General features: G+C 41.9%; 1 protein-coding gene across 2 annotated transcripts in view; it reads right to left on the bottom strand.

The window, feature by feature from the left end:
* CFAP263 (cilia and flagella associated protein 263) overlaps window positions 1-5,516 on the bottom strand; it is a 32,383-nt gene extending 26,867 nt beyond the window's left edge. The window contains exons 1-3 of one of the 2 annotated variants that reach the window (XM_059045437.2): window positions 5,312-5,516; window positions 3,031-3,157; window positions 1,886-2,047 (exon numbers count right to left, since the gene is read on the bottom strand). In XM_059045437.2, coding sequence (XP_058901420.1) covers window positions 1,886-2,047; window positions 3,031-3,157; window positions 5,312-5,412 — 390 coding nt within the window. In that variant the 5' untranslated portion in view covers window positions 5,413-5,516. Of the gene's footprint in view, window positions 1-1,885; window positions 2,048-3,030; window positions 3,158-4,992 lie in introns of both variants that reach the window. The other variant, XM_067018664.1, reaches the window with a different exon arrangement.
* Between the last annotated feature and the right edge of the window lie 10,881 nt (window positions 5,517-16,397).

Below are 16,397 nucleotides of genomic sequence, written 5' to 3'. Positions count from 1 at the left end.
AACATTATAACATTAATATCATATCATATATATAAAAAATATCTGGAAGGCTGTATGCCAAAACATTAACCACAGTCATATCTGGAAAGATGGATTAGTGGGGAGGCAAAGAAGCACTCTATAATTTTTAAAAAGATGTTATAAATGAATCTATGTAATGATACGGAAAGACATTATTAAGTGAAAAGTATAGTTTACCAAATAATATGATACCTTTTTATAAAGAAACTCATACACACATAGAAAATAATATAAATTCTAGGAGAAAAATACAAGAGCCAAATACAAGTCTTAAGTGGTAAGACTGTGGATGTTTTCAAATGTTCCTCTTTTAGCTTACCTGTATGTTTAAATTTTGCTACCACAGAGATTGTCTTTAAATAAGAAAACACAAAGACACACACAATATCTTAAAGAACGAAATGAGTAGCTGCAGAGCAAATCATCTTTGTTCAGGTTTTTTCACTGGGCACCAAGAAGCAAAAGCATCTTCCTTCTCCGGCCGGCGTCTGGCCCCAGCCTCCTCCCTCCCCATCATCTTCACAGGCCAGAACATCCATCCACCTTAAATGCTACTTCCTATGCATCACTCTTCTGCTCAGTTATCCTCACTGGGGTCCTGATTTCTAAGACATCAAAGAGAAGCCCCTCTGCTTGGCTTTCAAGGTCTCACAGCCCTACTCGACCTGATTTCCTACCATAGCCCCCAAAGCACCCTCTTCTGTAATTACACCAGCCTCCTCAAGGTCCTAACTTGCCATGTCCATTCCTACCTCCACTTCCTTGTTCATGTCATTCACCTTACCTAGGGTGCCCTTGTCTTCCTATTCCTTAAACAAATGCCACCATTCTTCAAGGCCATGCCAAGTCCTATGTCCAGCCCCACCTCCTCAACACAGTCTTCTTTGACCACTCTAGCCCACACCGTGATGTTTAATCACACAGTCTAGCATGTCAGGACAAAGTTACCACATCCTGACCTCCTTTAACATGTTAGAATTCAACGATGCATGTTTGGGAAGAGAAAGAAGGAGAGAGGGGAAAGAGCAGGAGGGAGGGAGAGAGGGAGAGAGGGAAAGGATAGGTTTATGCAGTACAGATGATTCTATCAATGGAGACATGAGTCCACTGATCCATCTCTTTCAAGGAAATGAGTGTGATTCTGTGTGTGCCTCCATTTAGAAATGGAAAAATTTAGAAATATCTATTTGTCATACAACATGGCTATCAAATGCAAGCCAACAACTTCATTCCATGGGCAACCAAGTTAACAGCGATGTTTCTTCTCTGGAGGAAAACTGATTGCAGTGGTCTCCAACAAGACATGCACCATGGTCATGGACGCTGCATATGGAGGGTGACAAGGCATTTTTCACCCAACTCACTGACTTAAACCTCCAGCCCATTGTATTATTAAGGAATTATTTAAAATTTTTAAGGGCTTTTATGGTTATTATGGTTATGGGTTTTTTAAAAAAGAATCCATGTCTTAGAGACATATATTGAAATATTTACAGATAAATGATATGTTTAAGATTCACTTCATAATAGCCCAGTGGCCTATTATGAGGGGGAAGTTGGTAGGGATACGGAGAGAACAAGAGTGGCCATGCATTGATGACTGTTACGTGTGGGTGTTGAATACATAAGGGTTCGCTATGCTAGCTTCTCTACATTCGTGTATTTTGAAATTTTTCATCTTAAAGAGTTTAAAATTTGATATCTCCTCAGGCAGGTGGTAAGTTCCTTAAAGGTAGGTCCTCAATTTATTTTATCCTACTTGTGTTTCTCTCAAAGCACCAACAGTTATATGAACATACTATAGGTACTTCTTGCTGAGGTGGAAACGGGGAGCCCAGGGAGGACAGCCTATAGGAAAGTATACCTCGTGATGCTGCAGGTCCCTCTCGGCATTTGCCCTTATGTGCCTTATTTCATTCTTTGCATCGTCCAGCTCTTTTTGCACAAGCTTGAATTTTTGGTCCACGCTGAGGCCTGTTACACGTTCCCGACTTATGTGGGATTTGGATCTATGCTTGCCTCGTAACTGTAACACAAGAAAAACAAAGACATTGTCAAATAGGAATTGTCAATAAAGCAGCCTGAGGTGGGCACCAAAACGACCACTCGGGCCTGCTAGAAATCGCCCTGAATGACGTCCAGAGAGAACCAATTCAATGTGAAAGGATTCTGGATATTAGGCCTGAAGTGATGTTCATTTCACAAGTCAACCTAAGGTACCGTGCCAAATACATCAAAGGCCTATGCTTGGCTATGAACTGAAAATAAATAAGGGAAAGTGTCTTAAGGGTGGGAAAACCGTGAACCTGCTATAGACTAGCACTCAAGTCAGTGTCAGGGAAAGCCTGGAGCTCAGTGCTGCCCAAACTGAACACAGAAGAGAAATTGCATCGGGGGCCACGGTGTTCAGCAAAAACCAAAAAGACAAGAATTTTGGATTTCCTAGGCATTGAAGCCAAAGGTCAAAAGCAGGTGGCCCAGGGAATGTGTGGACCTGAAGATGACATTGTTTGGCCCTCAAAAAATAGACCTATACACAGTTTTAAATTAAAAAGAAATTAATTACCCACATTTGAAAATCAGAGGCTTCTACCAAAATAATCCAGATTTCCAGCTTCTCTTGAAAAAAATCAGCTGCTCTGGCAATACCAGGTTGTCTGGCTGGCCCTTTTAGATGAGGGAGGAACTCTCCAGTGCCCACACCAGGCCCATCTTCACTCCTGTATGTGGCTGGCCAGGCCTTGTACACGTTTGGGTCCCCAAAATGAAGGGAGTTATTTCAAATTAACTAAGATATTCTGTGAGAGTCAATCCACTGTGAGTTGAACCTGATTCCCTTCATACTCATTTGAAAGAGAAACCTTGCAGGGGAAGGAAGAATCAAAAGTAGAACAGTGAGAAGGTCATATGCCACTTGGCCAAGAGGGAACACCAAAAATGGATAACAAACACCACTTGCATCTAAAGGGACAAACAGAATAAAAGAATTCTTAGATCTCTCTTGTGTACCTGTGCAATTTCTGCTCCTGATATTTTAATTTCTGATAATCGTGGAGGTTGCTTGTCCCTGGGCTCCAGTTTATTGTAATATTTTTCAAACATCTCTGTCTCGGTTTTGAGAGCAGAGTTTCCATAGCTGCAAGACAGAGGGTGCCTAAGTAAGTTCCACCAATAGGAGTTTAAACCCCAAATAACTAGTATTTAACACTTACTAGCTTTGTCTGACCTTCTGCAAGATATTTAACCTCTTGGTGCCTCACTTTCCTCATCTGTAAAATGGGAATAATAACAGCACCTATCATTGAGGGTTGTGATAAGAAATGCAAAGACTTTGGGTCAGTGTCTGGCACACAGTAAATGCAATTTAAGTATTCTATATATTTAAAAAATACATCTAATGAGCCACAAAATTCAGAGCACTGGGATTACAGGCATACCTTAGGGATATTCCAGGTTCAGTTCCAGACCACCTCAACAAAGCAAATATTGCAATAAAGTGAGTCATATAAATTTTTTGGTTTTCCAGTGCATGTAAAGTTATGTTTACATTATACTGTAGTCTACTAAATGTGCAATAGCATTATGTCTAAAAAAAATACATACCTTACTTTAAGAATACTTTATTGCTAAATAAATGCTAACCATCATCTGAGCCTTCAGTGAGTCATAATCCTTTTGCAATAGTAACATCAAAAATCACTGATCACAAATCACCATAGCAAACATAATAATAATGAAAAAGTTTGAAATATTGCAAGAATTGCCAAAATGTGACAGAGACACGAAGTGAGCAAATGCTGTTGGAAAAAGTGGCATCAATAGACTTGCTCAATGCAGGGATGCTACAAACCTTCATTTTGTAAAAAACACAATATCTGCAAAGTGCAGTAAAGCAACATGCAATAAAATGAGACATGCCTATATATTTTAAATTGCTACAAGTTTCTTCTTCAAGTATCTTCTAACCCATTTGTGAGTTTCCTTCTGAATTACTACTGAATTCTTGAAATTACACACATCCACAATCTTCAGAGGTTTTTCCTTTGGTTTATATTTCTCAGCTCTTTCATTTCCAGCACGCAATGGATGAAGTATCCACTAGAAGTCTATTATAAATGGTGGAAAAGCTTTGAATAGATGGTTTTTAAACAACTAGAGATAATAAACCTAGCTTATTCTGTATATGCCAAGATTATGACCCTTTTAACTTATATAACATACATGTATGTTCTATACGTATAATACACACATATGTATGTAAATGTATATATGAGAGAGAACAGCTCTGATATTTGCATACATTATTGAGCTGAATATCTGTTTATTGAGCTGAAAATCCTGTTTGTCTGAATTTTAAGATTAGTGGGAAAGGGTCAACAGAAAAGCCCAATGTATCAAAGCATCTTTCTTTTTCAGCATATGTCATGTTCCCAGTGTAGGCTGAGGAGTTACACCTGAGTCTTAATCTTGGCACTACCACTGACTAGTTGTGTGACTGTAGGAAAGTGACTTAACTTTTGTGTCTGTTTCCTCACCAACTTTCTATGGTTATGTGCCATTCTATAAGGTCATATATGCAAAATACTTGGCACATAATAAGCACTCAAAAGATTGTAGCTATTTTAGCAATAATACCTCAATTCTGACCTAAACTATTTATAAATATATTGAAGTAACACCTATTCAGCTGCCAGGCCAGGATGTTCTGTGTGAGACCAGTAAGTTGTACAATTAACCTCAACTACATCATGGAATCTTGACATACAATTTACTTGCTATAGTAGATATTAAAACAGACTGCTAAAAATACAGAATATTGAGCTAGTCCTTCTTTGCTGTCCACCTCCCTGCTTATACTCAGGTTCAGATATGTTGCTTCATACTAAAAACATCTCAATAGCCTCCTTTCTATCTGCTGCCACATTAAGTTTAGCATAGAATCTTAGCATTGGAAAGGGGCTTAGAGGTCACCTGGTCCAAGCTGCCGCCGCACAGTAGAGGAGCAGCTAAGCACGCAGTGTGGCACCAGACAGACCCACCAGGCTGAAGCTCTGGCTTCACCAATTACCCTCTGGGCTTCGCACCACCTTCTTTTTTTGGCTCCATCAGTGGCTTGTTAGCGCCATGGCAGTGGAAACACGGGAATAAAGAGCAAAGTTAAGCGCCTTCCCCACTTTGGGGGTCTCAGTTTCCTCAGTGTTCAATGCGGACTTGGAGCAGTCAGTGCTGGAACAAGCTCCGAGACCACACGCTGAGGAGCAACCGCCCTCAGAAGCCGGCAGGCTGGTACCTGAGCTCTTCCACCAGCCCACACAGCTGGATAACAGGCAGCTCGCTCTCATCCTGGGCTTGCACCTCGCTGGCAGAAGTCTCAGAGTCCTCGTCCGTCATCACTGCCGAAGCTACCCTTGTCAAAGCCCCTTGTCAATGCCGAGTGTGGCCGAGAGCGCCGTGCGGCTAGCGGCCACGCGTCACTCTGGCTGCGACCTAGAAGTGCGTTGCCACGGCGACCCGACGCGTGCGTGAGGGGCGGGGCTTCGGAGGCCCCGCCCAGCGCTCCCGCCCAGCGCCGCGCTGACCAGAACGAGGTTAGTGGCCTTGGCTAGACACGTAAGTGTATTCACCGTTCACTATTTCAACAATAATTCTTAAAATGATGATAATAACAGCTACTGTTTGCTCAGCACTTACTATGCCCTTGGCACCGTGTTAAACATGGTTTATGAAAATCCTTGCAGCAACCTTGTAATAGTATCTATTCTTCTCTTTTTCCAAACTGGGAAACTAAGACCCAGAAAGTTCATTCGATTTGTCGGAGTGTCTTGCTTCTTGCACCTCACTGTGAGGCCTCTACTCTGTTCGCCACCTGGCACTTCATACACACTCAACTGCAGTTTCTCTCGGATACTAATAACCTGCATTCCTGGAAGGAAAAAACTTGGCTGATTATTAAATGGGTATAAATTCAAGAGACATTTCTAAATAGTGATAAGGTATTATGTCCTGAGTATCCTGGGGTAATGTATGGAGCAGACCATTCTGGCTCTCAGGGGGCTTCTAGTTAAATGAGGAGATAGCCCCTAAACCAGCTGTTGCAACCTGGAGTGATGATGGTAGAAAGCGTTGTGCCTCACACTGTTTTATGGTCATTAACTCATTTAATTCTAAAAACAGTCTTATGAAATTGGTACCATTGTCTTCCTCTTACAGATCAGAAAACTGAGGAATATAGTAGCTTAGATGAGTGGCCACCCAGGAATGGAGTCACCCTCCAGCTAAACTCAAGTCCATGCTGTTGACTCCTACACCCATGTGCCTCCAGACAGGGATCTGCCAGGCAGCAGGGTTGCTGTCTGTCTGCTCCCAACAGGATGGAAGAGGACAGAGAGCAGGATGGGCAGACTTCTTTGAGGGAGGGTGGGCCTGGATGTGGTTAGAAAGCAAGCTTTGATAAAATGCTTAGAATGAGGGTCAGCCACTCCCTGACCCCCACCACCCCGCAAGAGACATGTGTTAGCATCAACACATAGTCACTGAAGTCCAAAGAAGGACTTTTGTTTTGCTGCTTAGGATGCACAATTTTAGGGCCAGAGTGGACTTACTAGAGAGGATAGCAGAGAGACTGAGCCCTGCCACCACCTTCTCTCTGCTGGTAGGCCTCTTGGGATGGGCTCAGGGAACAATGCTTAATATGCTTATATACCACATGGTACAAATGGGTGCCAGCCCCAAGAGGGCTCAGAGCAAGAAAGGGCTCTGCAGCAGGTTCAGCTACGGTGCCAACAGCCCTGTCAGTTGGGCTGTGTGACACAGCAGGCCTTACGGTGTTGGAGGTATTAGTGGTGGGAAAAGCGTGAAGCTTAAAGTAAGATCCAGTGGGAGAATAACAGTGCAGGACCTGGGATTTTGGAACAAGACCGACCATGCAATCCACGGCAGGAATTGTCACACCTTCTGAGAAACAGCTCCTGGCCTGTTACTAGACCCTGGTAGAGACAGAATACTTGACTATGTATCCAGTCCTGCCCACCATGAGCTGGGTTCTGTTGGAACCACCAAGTCATAAAGTTGGACAGGCCCAGGGAGGTAGTGCCAGGTATCTAAAAGAAGTGGGGGAAAGGGTGCCTTAGAGGTGGGAGAGCAAGGAGCAGAGTGTTTTAGAGGCCCAGAGTTCCAGCCCTGACCTGGCTACTGGCCACTTGACTTGAATAAGTCACTCAATGCTTTTGCCCCTCAATTTCTACCCCTGTGAAATGAGGGTGACACATTTTAAGTGACTGCCCTGTGCATCTTGCAAGCTTCCTCTCGGGCTCAAGTGGGATGGAGTAAGAGAAAGAAGTTTGGAAACTAGGATGCCAAGATGGGAAACCCAGCACCTCCTCCATCTTTAAGAGCCACTGCCCGGGTTTCTCATCAGTCCATAGTAGATTTTGATGAGAAAAACTGACTCAGCTTGCTAATGGTAAATAATAATGATCATTGCCATTGTTATTTCTTAATATATTTATTACCCATTAGGTAATATTAGTATTGCTTAATAAAAACACAACAATTACTCTTTCAGTCACTGTTTATTGAGCGTTCGCTAAGGGCTGGACGCCGTGCTAAGCACGTTCGACATATTCCCTCATTGCCTCAGCATGACCCGGTGCCCCCTGCAGTGGAAGCCAGGAGCCCTAAACACTGGACCACCAAGGAATTCCCGAGGGAAGGGAAATTAAATAAGCAGCTATCATGATTATAAAGCAACAAGAGAATGCTTTGAAAAATGAAAAAAATGAAAACTAGCCACTGGACCACCAAGGAAGTCCCCCAAGTACCTTTTTAACTCCCATTTTACTCATGCGGAGACTGAGGTTCAGAGATGTTTAGCAACTTTCCCAGGGTAACGTAGCTCTTCTGGGTGGGGCTGAAATTTAAACCCAGGTTCATCCCACTTTGCTCAGTCCTTTCATCATTTTTGATCATCTCAGCAGATGCACAAAGAGCTTTTGACAAAATTCAACACCCATTTACAATAAAAACTCTCCAGCAGGTCTTCCCTGGTGGTGCAGTGGTTGAGAATCTGCCTGCTAATGCAGGGGACATGGGTTCGAGCCCTGGTCTGGGAGGATCCCACATGCCGTGGAGCAACTAGGCCCGTGAGCCACAACTACTGAGCCTGCATGTCTGGAGCCTGTGCTCCGCAACAAGAGAGGCCGTGATAGTGAGAGGCCCATGCACTGTGATGAAGAGTGGCCCCTGCTTGCCACAACTAGAGAAAGCCCTCGCACAGAAACGAAGACCCAACACAGCAAAAATAAATAATTAATAAACTCCTACCCCCAACATCTTCTTTAAAAAAAAAAACAAAACTCTCCAGCAAATGGTCATAAAGGGAACCCACCTCAACATAATAAAGGCCGTATATGACAAACCCACAGCAAGTATCATATTCAATGGTGAAAACCTGAAAGCATTTCCATTAAGATCAGGAACAAGAGAAGGATGTCCACTCTCACCACTCTTATTCAACATAGTTTTGGAAGTCCTAGCCACAGCAGTCAGAGAAGAAAAAGAAATAAAAGGAGTACAAACTGGAAAAGAAGAAGTAAAACTGTCACTGTTTGCCGATGACATGAGAGTATACATAGAAAATCCTAAAGAGGCCACCAGAAAACTGCTAGAGCTAATCAATGAATTTGGTAAAGTAGCAGCATACAAAATTAATGCACAGAAATCTCTGGCATTCTTATACACTAATGATTAAAAATCTGAAAGTGAAATTAAGAAAACACTCACATTTACCATTGCAACAAAAAGAATAAAATATCTAGGAATAAACCTACCTAAGGAGACAAAAGACCTGTATGCAGAAAATTATAAGACATTGATGAAAGAAATTAAAGATGATACAAATAGATGGAGAGATATACCATGTTCTTGGATTGGAAGAATCAACATTGTGAAAATGACTCTACTACCCAAAGCAATCTACAGATTCAATGCAATCCCTATCAAACTACCACTGACATTTTTCACAGAACTAGAACAAAAAATTTCACAATTTGTATGGGACACAAATGACTCCAAATAGCCAAAGCCCTCTTGAGAACGAAAAATGCATCTGGAGGAATCAGGCTCCTGGAGTTCAGACTATACTACAAAGCTAGCTACAGTAATCAAGACAGTATGGTACTGGCACAAAAACAGAAATATAGATCAATGGAACAGGATAGAAAGCCCAGAGATAAACCCACACACATATGGTCACCTTATCTTTGATAAAGGAGGCAAGAATATACAGTGGAGAAAAGACAGCCTCTTCAATAAGTGGTGCTGGGAAAACTGGACAGGTACATGTAAAAGTATGAAATTAGAACACTTCCTAACATCATACACAAAAATAAACTCAAAATGGATTAAAGACCTAAATGTAAGGCCACACACTATCAAACTCTTAGAGGAAAACATAGGCAGAACACTCTATGACATAAATCACAGCAAGATCCTTTTTAACCCACCTCCTAGAGAAATGGAAATAAAAACAAAAATAAACAAATGGGACCTAATGAAACTTAAAAGCTTTTGCAAAGCAAAGGAAACCATAAACAAGACGAAAAGACAACCCTCAGAGTGGGAGAAAATATTTGCAAATGAAGCAACTGACAAAGGATTAATCTCCAAAATTTACAAGCAGCTCATGCAGCTCAATATCAAAAAAACAAACAACCCAATCAAAAAATGGGCAGAAGACCTAAATAGACATTTCTCCAAAGAAGATATACAGATGGCCAACAAACACATGAAAGAATGCTCAACCTCATTAATCATCAGAGAAATGCAAATCAAAACTACAATGAGATATCATCTCACACCGGTCAGAACGGCCATCATCAAAAAATCTAGAAACAATCAATGCTGGAGAGGGTGTGGAGAAAAGGGAACCCTCTTGCACTGTTGGTGGGAATGTAAATTGATACAGCCACTATGGAGAACAGTATGGAGGTTCCTTAAAAAGCTAAAAATAGAACTACCATATGACCCATCAATCCCACTACTGGGCATATACCCTGAGAAAACCATAATTCAAAAAGAGTCAGGTACCAAAATGTTCATTGCAGCTCTATTTACAATAGCCAGGACATGGAAGCAACCTAAGTGTCCATCAACAGATGAATGGATAAAGAAGATGTGGCACATATATACAATGGAATATTACTCAGCCATAAAAAGAAACGAAATTGAGTTATTTGTAGTGAGGTGGATGGACCTAGAGTCTGTCATACAGAGTGAAGTAAGTCAGAAAGAGAAAAACAAAGATCATATATTAACACATGTATGTGGAACCTAGAAAAATGGTACAGATGAACCAGTATGCAGGGCAGAAGTTGAGACACAGATGTAGAGAACAAACGTATGGACACCAAAAGCGGACAGCCGCGGGGGGTGGGAATGTGGTGTGATGTATTGGGCGATTGGGACTGACATTTATACACTGATGTGTATAAAATTGTTGACCAATAAGAACCTGCTGTATAAAAATAAATTAAATTAAATTTTTAAAAAACATGACTCTCATACAAATGAGAATGCACCCAAGATATATTTAATTTGTTAATGAGGGAACCAGCAGGACAGTGAAAGGTGATGCAAAGGAGAATTAGAGGAAAAGGGATTATATAGTCCATCAGGAAAGACATGCTTAAATCAGTTTGCCAGTTTAGAGACAACACTAATTACTATTCTACAGGGCAATAAAACTGTAACCTTTGGGGTTATCTTTTCTACCAGACAAAAATCATTTGCATCTATACCAGGCAAAGTTCTACAAGCTAACACACAACTTTACAGAATCTGGGACCCAAGCAATAGGAAAGTTTAAGTTGAGCAAAGGTACATCCCCCAGATAATGAAATAGTAATTCAGAGGTAATCTGTTAGACAATGCTCCAGCATAAGCTGAAAGGAGATGCAGTCCTCCTTTTGCTTTATTTCCAAGTTTGGGATAATTTTTCTTAATATCCCTATTCTTTACTCTGGTTCTCCAAGCAAATTCTGTACAGTATTTCCCTAAGGGAAAGTAGCCATGGTTTCTGTGGTCCCCTTGGAATCTCTCATCTTCTCATCTTCCTTCCCTCTACCCACATTCTAGGAAGGTGAGATCAGTCCCCAGGGACCTGGGTATTTCCAATAAGCTGCTATATCTGGCAAGGTCTCCTATTCAATATGGCCCTGCTCCTTCCTTTCTCTCTCTCTCTCCCCTTCCTTTCTTTTTTTTTTTTAAACATATCATCCTATACTTTGATTTAATATGCTGCTTTTATTTTTGGGGGGCTGTGCTGCATGGCATGTGGGATCTTAGTTCCCCAAACAGGGATCAAACCCAGCCTCAGCAGTGAAAGCATGGAGTCCTAACCACTGGTCCACCAAGGAATTCCCTCTTCTTCCTTTCTTACTTCTTTCATTTTAAAAAATATATAACTGCTTTACTGAGATGTAACTCACTTACCATACACTCATTTAAAGTGTACAATTACATGTTTTTTGGTTTATTCACAGAGTTGTGAGCTAAGTTTTAAAACATTTTCATCACCCCAAAAAGAAACCCTATTCCCATTAGCAGTCACTCCCTATTACCTCCCAGCTCCTGGCAAACAGTAACCTACATTCTATCTCTATGTATTTGCCTGTTCTGGACATTTTCTATAAATGAAATCATACAACATGTGAAACTTTTGTGTCTGGTTTCTTTCATTTAGCATAATATTTTCAAGGTCCATCCATGTTGTACCATGTATCAGAACTTCATTCCTTTTTATTGCCAAATTGCATTTCCTTGGATAGACATATCACATTTTAATCAGTTGATGAACATATGAGTTGTTTCCACTTTTTGGATCTTATGAAAAATGCTGCTATAAACATTCGTTACAAGTTTTGTGTGGACATATGTTTCGGTTTCTCTTGGGTATATGCCTGGAAGTGGAATTTCTGGAGCATATGGTAACTTTATATCTGACTTTTTAGGAGCTGTCAAGCTGTTTTCTAAAGTGGCTGCACCATTTTACATTCCCACCAGCAGGGTAGGAGGGTTCTGATTTCTCCACATCCTTGTCAACACTTGTTATTATCCATCTTTTTGATTAAAGCCATCCTAATATTACCTAACCAAGTTCATTTGCCTGACGTGCAAAACACTGAGACGCCGAGTTTTGCAGCAAAGAAGGGGTTTATTTAAGAGGCAGCCAAATGAGGAGATGGGAGAACAAGTCTCAAATCTGCCTCCTCGAAGGTGAGGGGCTTGGTATATTTATGGGATAAGGAAGTAGGTTGGTCTTAGGAATGGGAAAAGGAGGTAGGGAAAAGGTGAGGTAATCGGTATTCTGCTCAGGCATATCTGAGTTACATGCCTCTTCATGGGATGCATGTTCAAAAATGGAGGTGCTTAGAGGGGGTGGAAGAGGATTGGATCCGCAGTTTGGGATTAGCAGATGCAAACTATTATATATAGGATGGATAAACAACAAGATCCTATTGTATAGCACAGGGAACTATATTCGATATCCTGTAATAAACCATAATGGAAACGAAAAAAAGAAAAGAAAAAGAAAAAATGGAGGCATTTAACATAACCTGAGGGTGGAGTTTTCGGCCCTCTGATATCAAAAGGTCACCAAGTGGACACTCGCGCATGCCCAGTTGGAGGGTCAGTGGTCCTATCCAGTCTTAACCTGCTCAGCTCTAATTAGACATAGCTGACTCTGAGTTCCTGGGAAACAGCTCTGGCAAACTTCCTATTGTTTAGGCTATGTGCAACTTGAAGGACATGCAAGGTATTTTGTAGCAACAGTTAAAACTACCTTGATTAGTGAAGGCAGGTTACAGGTGTAATGGATTTAACTCCTGATTACCCACAGTTTCACCAGTGGGTGTGAAACGGTGTCTCATTGTGCTTTGGTGGCTTTGCTTCTTAAACCAGTCTTGCACAGAAATGAATTTTGCACACAGTCAAGGTCCTCAGCCCAGTGGCCTCAAGGTTTAAGTCTCTCTTGGTGAGTTGAGCCTGATGGATGAGTGAAGACTGCCCTGCTGAGCCATCCCACAGATGGGGGCTCCCAGAGGGGCAGGGAAGCTAAACGAAGCCCTGCCCATCTTGGGGAAACCATCTAGAATGCGTGCTCTTCTGGCCAAGTGTGGATCATGTAAATACCCAGGTTGTGTGAGGCAAGGGAGGGGAGGAATGCAGCCTGGCCCTGGGCTGGACCCCTTCCAGGAGGTCCCAGACTTCTGTAAGCTGTCTTTTGATTACTGCCCAGAACAAAATGACCTCCTTCAACACCCTGCCACACCGTCAGAGATTCCACCACTTTCCCAGAGCTAAGCAAATAAGTTGCTGCCTTTTCAAAAATGTGAATGCTTCTGGGAGGAGTCGGCATCTTGCAAGAAGTCAATACCTTATTGTGAATTAACATATCAGATGGTCACCCACATCCTGCAGAGACAGGGCAGAGACAGAGAAAGTTGGAGTTTTGACTCACTGGGAAGGATGGGGGAGGAATGGATTGAAAAGGGGTAGCTCTGCTCAGGGGGTAACATTGCAGGAGGCTACGACAGGGCCAGAGTTGGGATAAGGAGCCTGCTGGGAAAGGTTTCACCTCCATTCATCAGCTGATAAACAGTGATCATGATTAGTGTATTATATGCCCCATGTCGTGCACAACATAAGTATTCTATTTTATTTATTTATTCATTTATTAACAAACACTTATGTAGCACTGTGTGCCACCACGGATCTCTCACACTCCACCCGCTACATCTAATGTATTACAGATTCCATTGGCTCTCCCTGAAAAATGATTTTGGAATCTGACCCTTTCTCACCACCTTCCTAGCCGGGGTGCTCACCCACTGGTTTACTGTAGATCTCTCCCACTGGTCTCCCGGCTTCCATACTTGCAGTCAGAGCAACCCTTTTATTTTATTTTTTAACATCTTTATTGGAGTATAATTGCTTTACAATGGTGTGTTAGTTTCTGCTTTATGTCTCTCCTGTATTCTAAATGCTCCAGTGGCTTCCTATCTCGGTCACTATAAAAACCAAAGTCTTTACAATGCAAGGCGCTACCTGAACTAGCCCCTCTTACCTGGCTGACGCCATCTGCCTACTGGCTCAGCCACAGGACTCCTGCTGTTTCTCAGACACACCTGCGTGCCTCTGCTGGGGCCACTGCAAGCACTGCAGCGTTCTACCTAAGAACACTCTTCTCCCAGAATCTGCATGGCTTATGCCCTCACTTGCTTCAAGTCTCAACTTAAAGGTCACCTCCTCAGAGAGGCCTTTCTTACCACTCCCTCCACCATCTAAAAGAGCCTGCGTGTGCCAGATTGCCCACTGTCAGAAAAGAGGGTTACAAATATAGAGAGGGAGAAAACTAGAATGAATTCTATGGTGTTAGATTGGAATTGGAGGTGTGCAGTGAACTCACGGTTTCCAATAAACACAGATAGAGAAATAAACATAGAAGGAAAATGAAGTGTGTGTGTGTGTGTGTGTGTGTGTGTGTGTGTGTCTGTACGTACATATATACATATTCTGTAGCTCAGTCGACTGGAGAAGGCTTGGGAACAGCAATAGTCCAGAAAGAGTGAGCATACCTTGTGTTCAGATCTTGGTTTCTAAATACTCTTCTCCACTAAAAGGAATCAGGACACTTTGGAGAAATAGTTGATTCCAGGCCTGGGGAAGGGAAAGTACAAGACGAACTAGGAACGTTTTTTTTGTGCCAAAAAATAAGAAAGTGCTCGAAGGATGATGGAACATTGAGAGGATACAGGAGCCAGCTTGAAGGAGCTCCCACTAGCCACATAAGGGACAGTTTGAACGTCAAAATAACTAATGACAAGAATTGATTATAACTCATTGAATAAAATAGTAATCTATGAGTTCATACCAACATAAAGAAATAAATAGAAAATTTGATGAAGTCCAGGATAAGTACACAGTTTTTAGAACACTTTTCCATAAAATACATATTCCTTAAAAAGGTAAAAAGAGTGACTTTACAGTGGAGAAATCTGGCAGACACTACCTTGATAATCAAGTGATTGAAGTTAATATCAAAACTTTGGGTAACAGGATGATAGAAATTGTATGTCACCTGACAGGACGCTATGAGAACGTGGAATTATTTCTGTAATGTTTCTGCCAAGGATACATAATCTGAATCAAATCATGAAGAGATATGAGATAACCTCAAACTGAGGATCAGGCTGCAAAAGTACTGGCCTATAATTTTCCAAAAGAAACTGAGGAAGTGTTCTAAACTGAGAGAGAGAGAAAAGAGCCACAACTAACTCAGTGTGCCAATGGATGTTACCGCAACTCAGTGTGGTGGTCATTTCACAACATATACGTGTATGGAACCATTATGTTGTACACCTGAAACTAATATATGTCAATTATATCTCAATTTTTCAAAAAATGAAACATGACAACTAAATGCCACTTGTGGTTCTGGAGGGGATCCTTTTGCTCTAAAGGACATTACTGGGCAAATGGCAAAATTAGAACAGGGTCTAAGGATTACGGTGTCAGCAGAATGACACGATTCTTGCGCTAATTAGGGTGAGTCCAACAATGCCACCGGTGTCTACTTTGCTTGCCACCAGGGCTATCTTCTCCCAACCATCTCTGTCACTGTGGTCTCTGTCTCCTCCTCCATTTGCTCAGTGAAGGGATTGGTCCCCACTTAGGGTTGTGGAGTTTTCATTTTCTTCTTGGGCTTAGACTGTGCTTTCTGGGGCCAGCAGGTCATCCACAGGAAATTCTGTTGTACTTTGCGCTTTTGTGAGCAGCGGAGCTGGCTGGCCCCTGCAGTCATAGGGCCGGCCCATCACTAGCACTTGGGCTCTCCATGTCATCTTCCAGTCAAACAGGAAGACTTCTGCAAGCATCCAGAAATGATGCACTTCCGAAAACAAAAAGCGCTTGCAAGTGCAACATCTTTTAGTTTAGTTGGTTCTTTGTTGATATTTTGTATGGTTTTTTTTGTTACTCTTCAAGGTATATCCCCTAGTATCTGTTGGGGGAAATAAAAAGTATCAAATGTCAGCCTCACAGCCTTCTAAACAGATGCCTTACAGTCCGGAGGAGGGACAGTCCCACTGTATCGTTCTGTTTCCGTCAATCAGAGCAGCTGGTCCTTCTGGACGGCAATGGCTTTTAGTATAGTATGTACGGAACATTTTTCCTTTTGTGCATTGGCATCCTTCTGATGTATTAAGATGATCTCCAAAGTTCTGACGAAAACTGAGACCTCCAGGAAAATCTACAGACAAGGTTTGGAACTATCTTATGAATCAGTTGGATCTTTGCTGGTCAACCATCATCTATCA

This window comes from Kogia breviceps, chromosome 18 (genome assembly GCF_026419965.1).
Source record: "Kogia breviceps isolate mKogBre1 chromosome 18, mKogBre1 haplotype 1, whole genome shotgun sequence".
Classification (NCBI taxonomy): Eukaryota; Metazoa; Chordata; class Mammalia; order Artiodactyla; family Physeteridae; genus Kogia; species Kogia breviceps.
This window is presented reverse-complemented; position numbering and strand designations above follow the sequence as displayed.